This window comes from Arvicola amphibius, chromosome 4 (genome assembly GCF_903992535.2).
Source record: "Arvicola amphibius chromosome 4, mArvAmp1.2, whole genome shotgun sequence".
Taxonomy (NCBI): domain Eukaryota; kingdom Metazoa; phylum Chordata; class Mammalia; order Rodentia; family Cricetidae; genus Arvicola; species Arvicola amphibius.
In genome coordinates, this window is record NC_052050.1 from 16152719 (window position 1) to 16165797 (window position 13079).

At 46.8% G+C, this 13079-nt stretch overlaps 1 protein-coding gene across 1 annotated transcript in view; it reads left to right on the top strand.

Annotated features, from left to right (window-relative positions):
- Positions 1 to 13079, top strand: part of Marchf10 (membrane associated ring-CH-type finger 10) — a 46139-nt gene that overhangs the window by 13146 nt on the left and 19914 nt on the right. The window contains exon 2 of the mRNA XM_038328686.1: positions 819 to 935. Coding sequence (XP_038184614.1) covers positions 819 to 935 — 117 coding nt within the window. The remainder of the gene's footprint in view (positions 1 to 818; positions 936 to 13079) is intronic.

Genomic DNA, 13079 nt, shown 5'->3' on the forward strand with positions numbered 1-13079 from the left:
ACTGTTGACGCTGCAGATGGAGGCAGGCGACAGTCTGCTGCTTCATTAGCAATTAATTCAGCCCCGAAAAGAGCAGGTAGACAGGGAAAGAGGAGGAGTCACCCTGGCTGGATCTTCGTGATCAGCAGCCTGAGCTGCTGGGGACGTAGGGAGGCTATTCCAAGCAGAGGGAATAGCATGTGGCAGACATGTAGCATGACCCAGGAGTTGGTCAACCCAACAGGTGGTAAAGAGGGGTGCCACGGAGGGGAATAAGACTGGAAGAAGCTGGTAGGGCATTTTGGGTACAGCCTTCCTAAAAAGGCAACTCTTCTAGGTGCTGGAGAGATGGCTCGGCAGTCACAAACACTTGCTGCTCAGCCATGAGCACCGGATTCAACTTCCCCAACCACATAGGGTGGCTCACTAATGCCTGTGGCTCCGGCTCCAGGGGACCTGATGGTGTCCTCTGACTTCCTCGGGCACCTGCACATACATACGTGTGCTCTCACACTCAGCCCTCACACGGATATGGGCACACAGACATGGCGTGGTTTAAAAGAAGGAAATCACTGCTCTTCCCAAAGTGTTCCATGGTGTGCTCGGTGTTTGTATTTATTAAAGCTGCGCTTGATGGCTTTGATCCTAGCGTTTTGGGAGAAGGGAGAAGAGAGCGACACCTGGTCTCTGAACCCGGTGACAGCTATTGCATGAACAGCTGGAGACGAATATCATTTTCCTTGTGCCTCTCCAGTTGATATTAAGCCTGAATTTGCCAAAACTAGTCACAGACCCAAGAGAATGCAACCATTTTCTCATCTCTCTTGTGTGTTCTCTAGGCTTGTTTGAAACGACAAGAATACAAAAAAGACCCAAATGAGAAGAAACAAGATCAGCCATGGGGGAAAGACACGAGTGACAGATCCCGGTTTTCAAGCGGGTCATCGTCCAAGCAGGTATGGAGAATTCAAGTCTTTTGCCTCTCTCGTGTGTGTGTGTGTGTGTGTGTGTGTGTGTGCGTACGTGTGTGTGTATATATACATGTGCACACATGCATGGATGTGTTAGGAAAAAGCCAACTCTAAAAGGAATGTGTTGGTGCTCTCAGCTGCTAAAGTGCTTGTTCCACAAACATGAGAACCTGAGGTCAATTTCCAGGACCTGCATTTAAGGGCGGGGAGTCAAGTATGGCGGAGTGCACTTGGGATCCCAGAGCGGGGGAGATGAAGATTCCTGGAGCTCACTGACCAGATAGCCTGCCAGAACTGAGAAAACCCCAAGCCAGTGGGAGACCCCGTCTCAAAAGAAAAAAAGAAAGAAAAAGAGAAAACCTGGGTTGTGATGACCAAGGTCCCAACACCTTGTTGTCTGGACAGCTGGCCACCACATGCATGCACACACACATGAACAAAATGGATAAATGGAAGTCTGTTACGAATCCTAAAGGGCAAGACAAGAGAGACTTGAGCCAGGTGTTCCTGTCCTGAACACCACCCGTCATTCCCAGCCATGGCCTTGCTTGTTGGGCTTCACTCTTGTCCCCTGGTGGTGAAGGACCTGTAAGACACGCATTGATGCTGGAGCTGGAGACTTCTGATCTAATCCTCGGCACCCTTGTCTCTGGCTTTAATTTAAAGGCAAGAATAGAGTTAAATACAGTGATAACAACAGATACAGTAGCTGGCAATTGTTTAAATATTTTTGTGTAACTTGATAACAAATAGTTAAACACAATATAGTATTATAACAATATGATATATGATGATGTTCACGAGAGCCGTTATTTGAGTGTTTGTACCACTGCAAACACTGCATTCAGCTCTTTATGTGTATTAACTCATTTCATTCTCATAGTTACATATGTGCCTATTATCTATCTATTGTTTGGTTTTCGAGACAGGGTCTGATGTGTCTCAGGCTAGCCTCAAGGCTGGCCTTGAACTCCCAATCATCCTGCCTTTACCTCATAAATGCTAGGGTTGTAGGAATATGCCACCATACTTGGCTTGATATGTACATATTAAGATATACAAACAGGCCAGGTGGTGGTGGCGCACACCTTTAATCCCAGCACTCAGGAGGCAGAGGCAGGCGGATCTCTGTTTGAAGCCAGCCTGGTCTACAAAGTGAGTTCCAGGACAGTCAGGACTGTTTCACAGAGAAACCCTGTCTCAAAAAAACAAACCAACAAAATATAAATAGGGCATGGTGGCATATGCCCATAATCCCAGAATTTAAGAAGCAAGAGGATCAGGAGTTTGAGGCCAGCTTGAGCTAACAGCACCCCAACCCCACCCCAGTTCACTTTCTGTTGATGTGAAGACACCATGAGCAAAGGCAGCTTGGGAAGGAAAGGGTTTATTTCATCTTCCAGTCCATCCTGAAGCGAAGTCAGGGCAGTAACTAAAGCAGAGACATGGAAGGACGCTGCTGCCGCCTCGTTCTCGGCATAGCTCAGTTTGCTTTCTCCTTCTTTTTATACCACCCAGGGCCACCTACCTGGGCTGGCACCACCCACAGCGGTCTGGGCACTCACACATCCGTCATTAATTAAGAAATGCTTCCCCTCCCCCAGACTTACCTACAGACCAGTCGATGGAGGCGTTTTCTCAATTAAAGTTCCCTCTTGCCAGATGACTCTGGCTTGTATATCAAGTTGACAAAACACTAACCAGTATTCTCTATGAGCCCAAGAATGTACACACATGCACATGTATGTGCATGCATGCATGCACGCGCATGCGTGCGCGCACACACACACACATACACACACACACATACACACACACACACACACACACACACACACACACACACACACACACACACACACACCTTGGCCACATTACAGCTGGCAACTTGCTTCAAGTAACCCTGAGGAACCTTAGCTATAATTTCACAAGCATTTGCAGTAGAGTGGGTTTTCCATCCCAGGCGTGCTGACCCCAGAGCAGAGCTCTGGACTGCTAAGCTCTTCCTCCATGTTTGATGCTTGAGGTCGTCCCTGTCTAAGAATTTCGCTTATTCCGTGTAAGAGCTAACGACCACAGACTGCATCCAGCCCTGGCTGTTAGCAAGGCGAATTGATTTAAGGTGAGTAAAATGCCCCTTATGAATTCCTATTTAATATTTTATGCCTGAAACAGACTCCAGAGGAGGGACTGTCTCTTCCCTATCAGTAGCATGGATCTCTGAGACAGATCTTAGATACCTAATATCAATCAAGCTCTTGATTTCTTCTTTAATCTACGATGTTCACACAGTGGTTATTTAATGTTCAAAGGACACCTTAAAAACATCAGTGATTGATGTTTATGAATGTAGCTGCTTCTCTGGGAGAGATGTATACTCCCTATTAAGGGATATAAAAGCGCACGATAAACTATCCCACCTAGAGGCTGAAGGTGAAAGGGAAGCACCTCACCACGTTGGCAGAATGCTGGGTCTCTTCCTGCTGGTCAAGGGCTACATGTAAGGCCTGCTGCCGCTGACACCAAGGGAATGAGGTCAATCCAAAAATTAAACCTGGTTTGGCTAGAACAGCTTATTTTTAGCACTAAAATAAATGCTGTCATTTTTATGCTCAGAATAAAAAAAAAATCAAGGACAGCTAACAAAAAAAAATGTGATACAGTTTTAAGTCAGACAGCAGCATGTAGCGATTCCTGGATCCCAGGACAACAAACGGACACCTGGTCCGGCTGTTTTCAGGTAGAGGCTAACACACCAGGTCACAGCCACGCTTTTGCAGCAGGGGGGCACACACCCCTCGAGAACACTCTGGACTTGCCTGTGGCTCCTCTCTGCCCGCACTGCAGGACAAGCTGCTGTCACATTCCTATCACTTTTCCTTCCAAACAAGGACACGGCTGTCCATTCACAAATGACTAGGTGAAACAACTTCTGTGATCATAGATTACTTAGACCTGATTTTCTAACTCAATTTTGTATTTGCTTGTACCCAACACAAAGTAATAATGGCCCTTGCATAAGATTGACCATTTCTATCAGAAGACAAAATCTTCCGGAGGTCAGGAGTCGTGGCACATGCCTTTAAAACAAGTGAGTCTCTGACTTGGAAGCCTGCTTGGTCTACAGAGCAAGTTCCAGGCCAGCCAAGGGTATATGGTTAGACCTGTGTCAAGAAAAAGGAGGAGGAAGAGGAGCAGAAGGAAGATGATGGCAAGAACAGGGACTTTCATGCTACATTGTGCCACCGTGCTATGGAACAAACCTTGCAAATCAACTTAACTTCAAATGCTATCCTGAAGGCTTGAGACTTACTTGTATAGTATCTCCAAGGTCCCACTTTGCCATCGACAAAAGAGACGGAATCTTAATTTTCCACAATGTTTGTACTTCTGCTTTACCCTCATCATTTGAGGCCCTGGGGATGCTGGGGTGTTTGGCTATGGACACAAAAGCAGAGGAAGATGATGAGACATGGTAATACTGAATGCACAGCATGTGTGGTTGCATGTCTGCCCTGCTGGGCCCCATGCTTGAGCTTGGGACAAAGAAAAGAGAGGGAGGGAGGGAGGGAGGGAGGGAGGGGGGGGGGGGGGGAGGGGGGGAGAGAAGGAAGGAAGGAGGAAGGAAGGAAAGAAGGAAGGAAGGAAGGAAGGAAAAAAAAACACCCAAGGTCCCTTAAGGAGACCCAAAACAGATGCAAGAAAAATTTTAAGCCTCAGGATTATGCGTTAGTTTGGATAGTCCTCTCCCAAGTTTGAGCTTTCCCCAGATTTCTACAGCAGTCAGGTTGTTGATGCCTTGGCCTGCCCCACAGTATCTCCGATCCCTGAGGGAATGCGTGACTTATCAAATAAACCTCCTTCTAAGGGTGCACAATACCAGGGGGTGCTGGACCTATTCTCCCAGAGACTCTAAGAAAAAAGAAGAAAGTTGGCATCTCCCAAAGGAGAACCAGGTCAGACTGATCCAATTTCCAGAGTGTATTAAATGTCACACCAGGCAAAAACATCCTTGGTCAATCAGAAAAGGGCTGGAAAAAGATAGACCAGAGTGATACTGTAAACCAGACAACCCCTCCCAGGGTGGGGGGAGGTGTACCCCATCATTTCCTTCCCAGAAATTGCTGGGCCCTAATACTCTGGGTAACATTTTGCATCTGATTTGTGAAGGCAGGTCTGTCCTCTGATTGGGTGGCTAGTGTGAAACTCAATTGCTGAATTCATGGAAATTTCCCCAGCGTTCTGTCATTCTTTGAAGCACGCCACGACCAAATTTTGACACTTGTGTTGCAATTTTCATCACTTGTTCATTTCTTAACCCCGACTCCAATTGTCACAATTCTGATGAGCTTGGAACAAACCATCAAGTATTAGCTCCAGTGTCAAAGCTATCATTTCCAGACACCTGCCTCGGGGTGGGCAGATCTCCTCCCAACAAACGGTTAACCCAGCTACTGCTCCTCGGCACTCTCTCTCTGTAGCCAGAGGCTTTCCTAGGGCTGCAAAGGTTGTGTTCAAGCCCAGAATGAAGCACCCTCTGTCAAGCCCATTACTGGGATGTTCTTTAGTATGGTACATCTCAGTCTGTGACTTGCCATCATAGAAAACATAACCGAAGACCACTCTGACCCTTGTCGCCCTGTGAGTTTAGACAGTGTTTCAATTCTCCAAGGGGACGCTTACTATGTTATGCTTATTTTGCAAGATCATCGTGAGGATGCGGGAACTTAAGTGATGTGCTAACATTAAATCATGTCTATAAACGGCCTTCTTAGCCAATTCTACCACAAGCAATGCCCCAACAGGTATCAGTGAAGAAACAGGTTCTGTGGCTTCTTGGCCACATTTCTAAAAGCTAACCTAATGTAGCCACTTATCATAAACCATTCTAGAGGGTAGGAGAACAGCATGGTAAACCTTCATCCTATTAGAATTTGCCAGGGATATAGACGGTAGCTCTACATATTCAATCAGAAGTTGAATAATTAGCCAGGTGGTGGTGGCACATGTTTTTAATCTCAGCACTCTAGAGGCAGAGGCAGGTGGATCTCTGTGAGTTTGAGACCAGCCTGGTCTGCAGAGCTAGTTCCAGGGCAGCTAGGGCTGTTTTCACACAGAGAAACCCTGTCTTTAAAAACAAAACACAAAACAACAACAAAAAATCTGAATAGTTGCCGGGCGGTGGTGGCGCATGCCTTTAATCCCAGCACTCGGGAGGCAGAGGCGGGCAGATCTCTGTGAGTTCGAGACCAGCCTGGTCTACAAGAGCTAGCCCCAGGACAGGCTCTAAAAGCTGCAGAGAAACCCTGTCTTGAAAAAGCAAAAAAAAAAAAAAAAAATCTGAATAGTTATAAAGCAGTGTCTATGGAAGAAGACAGCTGCATTTATCTCCCCTAGCCCGTCACCACCACTGGGACTCATGGGGCACTGTTTTAGGGTTTCTATTGCTGTGAAGAGACACCACCACCACAGCAACTCTCATAAAGGAAAACATTTAATGGGGTGGCTTACAGTTCAGAGGTTTAGGCCATTTATCCTCATGGTGGGACATGGCGGTGCGCAGGCAGATATGGTGCTGGAGAGGTGGCTGAGAGTTCTGCACCTTGTGTAGGCAACAGGAAGTGACCCGAGACACTGGGTGACACCTTGAGGAGAGGAAACCTCAAAGCCCACCCTCACAATGGCACACTTCCTCTACCAAAGCCACACGTACTTCAACAAGGCCATTTCTCCCAATAGTGTCATTCCCTATGAGTTTATGGGGCCAATTACATTAAAACTGCCACAGACACCAAGATATTTTATCCTCTCTAAACTTAACAGTTTAGACATGACATGATTTTCCCATAAAAGATGAAATAATTGATTAGCCTAGGATGAGGGGAGGGGACAGAGCAGGGGGAGGCGGCAAGCTATATGAAAAGATTCAACATGAACATTCCTCATCTTCTGGATCCTGGATCCTTGCTGAAAGGGTCATTGTTCCAAAGGTATTAACCTCAAGGACTGAAGACAAGCAGTCTCTGTGTATCCTACACTAAGAAGGAAGATGGAGAGAGGGCTCCGTGGTTAAGTGTTGTTCCAGAGGATCAGGGTTCTGATCCCAGCACCTGCATTAGGTAGCTCACAACCACCTGTAATTCTAACTCCCGGGTCTGTGGGTGCCTGTACGTTTATGGTATACACACACGCACATGCATGCACACATACACACATGCATAAAAATAAATGAAAAGATAAGGAAGAAAGATAGGATTCAGCTCAGCTTTTGAAGAGCATCCTTCGCTTTGCTGATAGTAATGGGGTTGTCGTCCTTCATCTCGGCAGCCGAGCAACTAAATATTTAGATTTCAGGTCACAAAGACCCAAAATTATACTGGGAAACGGTGTCGGCAGTTTACCTGATACCAAGAAGCAGCTGGTCGTGGCCCGGGCCTGCTCGCTGTGATGTTTGCTTCAGTGAGGTCACCCAAACCTCCCAGCAAGCAAAGTGAGCCTCGGAAAGAAGGCTGTTACCCAACATAAACACTGTAATCGTTCTGTCCATGAGAATTCACACAGACTCAGGAGTTTCAAAAACAAAGCCTCCTCAAGTAACCTGCAGTGTCTTAAACCAAACCAAACAAAAAAAGGCCTGTATTGAGGCTGGCTCGGTGCCAGCTGGGCAAGCATTCAGATCAGTGCTCGGACCTCAAGTACCCAAGTAAAAGCCAGGCATGATGGCACAGGTCTGTGGGGGAGGGTGGCTCGCCATCGCTCCCCAGCCAGCCAGTCTAGCCAATGAGTGACTGAGAGACCCTGTCTCCATACATAGGGTGGATGGGCCCTTGGCATGATGGCGCACACCTTCTATCCCTGCACTTAGGAAACAGGCAGGTGGATCTCTGTGATTTCCATGCCAGCCTGGTCTATATAGATGGTTCCAGCCCAGTCAGGGCTAGATAAATAATAGGGAAAACCAATTGAACATGATACCTAATGTGGGCCTTTGGTGTGTTTGTGAGAGCATGCGCGCGCGCACGCACATACACACACACACACACACACACACACACACACACACACACACACACACCAGTGTCCCATCCCTGAATGAGGGTAGCAAAGATCCAAAACTATGCTGAGCACACCAGCAGTGGTCGTGGTACACACGTGTAATCTCAGCACTAAGGGGAGGATCAAGAGTTCAAGGTCATTCTCAACTACTTAGTGAGTTCAAGGCCAGCCTAGGCTATAGGAGACACTGACTGAAAAAAAAAAGTAGAGTCAGAGAGATAGCTCAGTGGGCAAAGGCACTTCCTGTACAAACCTGGCAACCTGATTTCAAGCCCTGTCATCTTACATGCATTAGGGTGAAAGGAGAGAAGAGAATCCACAATTGTCCTCCAGCTTCCACAGTTTGGGGACATCATGCACACACAATAATAAATAAAATTTACCTTTAATTTTATATGTATGAGACCCTCCATGTATGCATGTCCACTACATGTGTACCTGATGTCAAAGGAACCCAGAGGACAACACCAGATCCCCTGGATCTAGAATTACAAATGGCTGTGAGCTGCCATGTGCCACGTGGGTGCTGGGAACCAAACCCGGGTCCTCTGAAAGAGATTGCTCAGTGGTTAAGAAGACCGCCGAGCCATCCTTGCAGCCTCTAAATAAAAAAAAAAAAAAAGTGTGTAATTAAAAAAAATAAATTTCAAATTTACTTGCACGTGCTCAACAACCACTCAGCAAATGGCAGGCGCAGTGGATCACGGAGATAAATAGTATTTCCATCGTGACAGAGTTGGACAGAAACAGCTATTCCAGATGTTCAAATCTAGAACGAAACAAGACTCCATGGAAGCTCTGTCTCCCAGAAGCTGGGCCTGGGCCTGCATAATCCACACTATGAAAGGGATAGTCCAGGGAAGGCTGGCAGGGATTTTTGCAGTATGTGAGTGAAAGGGGTGTAGGGGTGTGTGGTATGTGTAGTGCCATGTGTGTGTGTGTGTGTGTGTGTGTCCATCCGTCCGTCCGTCCCTGGTACATGGCATATCTCCTCCCCTCACCTGCTTGTTTATTCATCCTACCCTTCCTGTGAAACTCCCGTCTCCTCTTTCAGAGGGTTCCTGGGTGGCTGTTCTCTCATTAATCTGTTAACATCAGCCTACTGACACCCTGAGCGGAGTCGTGAGAGCAGCCACAGCTTGGGATGTGACGTCTGTGTTTCCTGACTTTTACTTTTAATTTTCTCTGAGTTCTGCTTGTCCATGGTGGGGTTCCTTGAGGGCCAGGAAGCAGGCTGGAGTGCCGATGAGGCAGGTCTCTCACACACACACACACACACACACACACACACAGACACATACACACATACACACACACACACACACAGACACACACACATACACACACACACACACACAGACACACACACACATACACACACACACACAGACACACACACACATACACACACACACACACACACACGCACGCACATACACGCATGGGGCTTTTAACTGCCCAAGGGCCCCACCCTAGGAGGCTGAGTCATCCCTAACACCTGGTATGGTGTTTGTCTCAGCTGCCCTTTTAACTCACAGATCCCGCACCCCGGAAATGTACCTGGGCAACCAGTGGCTCCGCACACAGCTTCTGAGCTGACCTCCGCCTCCCCCAAAGGGTGTGCCATGGAGACCTAGTGTGCACCCCGCAGTCTGACAAGCATAGATGTGTGGGGATTTTCCTCTGAGCATGTTTACCATCTTGGCTGTGGATTTGTTCACCAGAGTGCCCTTGAGCCCCCCACCCCTGGTTCATGTGGCTGAATGCATCATCTCCCCTCAAGCTAGTTCCTCTTCCTGTGTGTTTTTTTTTTTTTTCCGAGAATCCTGGAAGTTGTGGTACACTCCTCCTCCTCGTCTAGTCCCTCCTCTCCACACTTCACAACAGACACCAAAGTCTTGTCTCTTCCCTAGAATCTGCCCACGAATTTTCCCTTGCTGGACACTTTCTTTCTGTCTGGATTATTGTAGTAATGGATTCCTTGGCCATCTTGGCTTTACCTAACCCTTCCCAATCAATCACTATGAAGAGTAACCACTATGGAAGCAAACTGGATAATGATTATTTATTTTTATTTTTTATAAAGCTAGATCTGTATCTATCATCTGTCTGTCTGTCTATCTATCTATCTATCTATCTATCTACCTATCATCTATCTATCTATCTATCTATCTATCTATCTATCTATCTATCTATCTATCTATCTATCTATCTATCGTGTATACAGTGTTCTGCCTGACCAGATCTTGTTACAGAAGGTTGTAAGCCACCATGTGGTTGCTGGGAATTGAACTCAGGACCTCTTAACCTTTGAGCCATCTCTCCAGCTTGACAATCATTTATTTAAAATCCCTCTGTCTTTCCCCACTGTCTTTGGGATCTTCTAGGAAGAGTTTATTGGCTTGAGAAACCATAGAGATATCTCTGCATCAGCTCTCTGAGGTAACTAGTCTGGGGAAAATTCTATAGGTTCTCCTGGAGGTCCAGGGATGGCTTACTCTTGTGAATTCTCAGAGTACCTTCTGGGTTCGGGCTCACCATGCAACTGAGACTCCTTGGGGGGTGGGTGGTGTCAGATGATCTTTTGAAGACCATCAGAAAACACAAATATTTGTTACAATTCACAACAGTAGCAAAATTACAGTTATGAGGTAACAACGAAAATAATTTTATGATTGGGGGTCACCATAACATGAGGAACTTTATTAAAGGGTCACAGCATCAGGAAGGTTGAGAAGCTCAGGCTAGACAGAGAAAGGGAAAACTGTTGTCAACGCATCTCTAGGGGCCATCACGCATTCAGTTGAAACATAGGGCTCATTTGATGGCTGGTGTGTTAGAAATGACCATACAGCTGTGAGGGCTAGAATATGGACCCTCCGTTCATATTGGACAGCAGGGTGCCTTGTGAACTGGTGTGACATTAGTCACAGAAGGGTGAAGCTACCAGTCTGCCATTCTTCTCCTGGCATACCACTTGCAAAGGACCAGGTAGCTTTATCACAACACTGGGTACGTTCCCTTTGCCACAGGTAGGCCAGCCACCAAACACAAGAACAGCAGGCTGTCGACCTTAGAGGATGGAGAAACCTCAGAACAGCCCCCAAGTGACTCCTCAGGGTTTACCTGGGTTTTGCAGCCAAGGCTACCTCTTATGGCTGCGGTTATCTGGTCCTTTCCAGAAACCCACCAGGCTGAACTGGATGGTCCTTCGGTGCTTAGATTAGAGACTTGTCCCACTCTGCATGCAAACCTGAGGGCCGAAGGTCCCTTGCAGCAGCCGCGTGGAATTGAATCAGCAATAGCTGCTGGGCCAGGAAAGCCGGCAGGGCACCGTTCATCCCCCACTTGTGTGTTCCGCTGGAGTTCCACCAGGTGATTTAAAAATAGGGCATGACATTAAAATGGGGCGACTGTCAGGATAAATTGGGATGCTCTCACAAAGCTGCCCTGCCTCTCTCAGAAGATAAGCAAGTCAGCCTTGTCCTTCCAGGAGGCCAGCTTAACAACGACACTCATAGTCATCCCTGCTCAGGGAAATTGGTGGTGCCCGAAACGGGTGGCCTCTGACCCAAATAGTTTCTCTGTGTTAATTGGACATAGCAGCTCAGGAACTGCAGAGGAGATTATAATAAAATGTCCTTCTTTCCCCATTTGTAATACTGTGTATCTCACTGTACTCCATTTTAGTAAAATAACCTGCTTTTAAAAATGATTCCAATTAATTCCTAAAGCAACAACAACAAAAACTTGTTAGAAACCAATTAAAATTAAGATATCAAAATCTTAAATTTTTTTAGTTGCCAGAGACTAGTATTCAGATGGTGCCTGCATTAAATAGATTTTATAACACAGCACTTCAAACTAAAATAGCCTTTCATTTTGTTTTCATAATGCTTCATTCATTAAAAAAATAAAATGCAATTATTTATCAATTAAAAATAAAACAAATTTAAATTTTAAAATAATAAACACAAATGCAGACATTATAAATCCCTTCTGTACAGTACCATGTGTTAGGTTCTAGGATCGCAGAGCCATGAATAAAGCCTGTTCCTCAAGTCGCCCACAGGGTGGTGAAGCTGAGACCTTGTACAAAATCCTGCATTTCAAGATAGCATCGGTCTGGAAAACAAAATCAAGGGGAGTTGGCTGTGGTAGTCCACACCTGCAATCCAGGTGCTCAGCAGAGGAGGCGAGGATCGTGAGTTCAAGGTCAACCAAAGCTACGAAATGGGCCCTTAAAGGATTGAACGAATGAAACAAAAATCAAGGCGAAGCTTCACAACGCCTACAGGGGGCGCTGTCTGTATCCCTTCAACACCACCCTCTCAGGACCAAGAAGGGGGGGGTTCTCTCCCTGCTGCTGCTCCCAGAACTTGGCTCCACCTTCTTCTCCCCTTACCATTGCTGTAGGTCTCCTCCTTTTCACACCCCTTTATTCAGTGTGGCTCTGGCAGGCTGCTTCCCCCTCCTGATGGCCAAACACATTATCTAATGACTTCAGCGTCCACTTAGATAACCCAACCACACCCTGGCTTCCCAGTGCCTAATGCATCTCCAGTGCCCTCCTCCTTTTCACTACACACACACACACACACACACACACACACACACACACCACATCCCAAGGGCACGTCCTGCATCTTCTTGTCACCCCAAAGGATTACATTCATCAAGTCATAAACGATTGCTGCTCTGTGGGCCTCTCCCAGTTCTGCCCTTGGTCGTTCTGGTGCAGCATTTCCTCAACCTCTTGGGGGGGGGGGGCCTGCTCAGATACAGGCCACCTCTCCCCCAACTGATGCTCCCTCCCTCAGCAGCCCAGATTCTTTGTAAGTAAGTTGTAAGATTCTTTGGAAGTCTTTTTGTCTTTCTCACACCTGCCATGTAATCCTGTCCATTCATGGTCTGTAAGCCACATCCAGGTCGCTAATTACTGCTAAAGGAAATGTCGCCCCGCTTTGCATGGGCTCACAGCCAGCAACCTCCAGTTTCCTGTTCACCTCTTTTACCTTTAACCCACCTTGCCCCTGCCCAGTTTTCAGCCCACCCTCTCTACCTCAGGCCTTA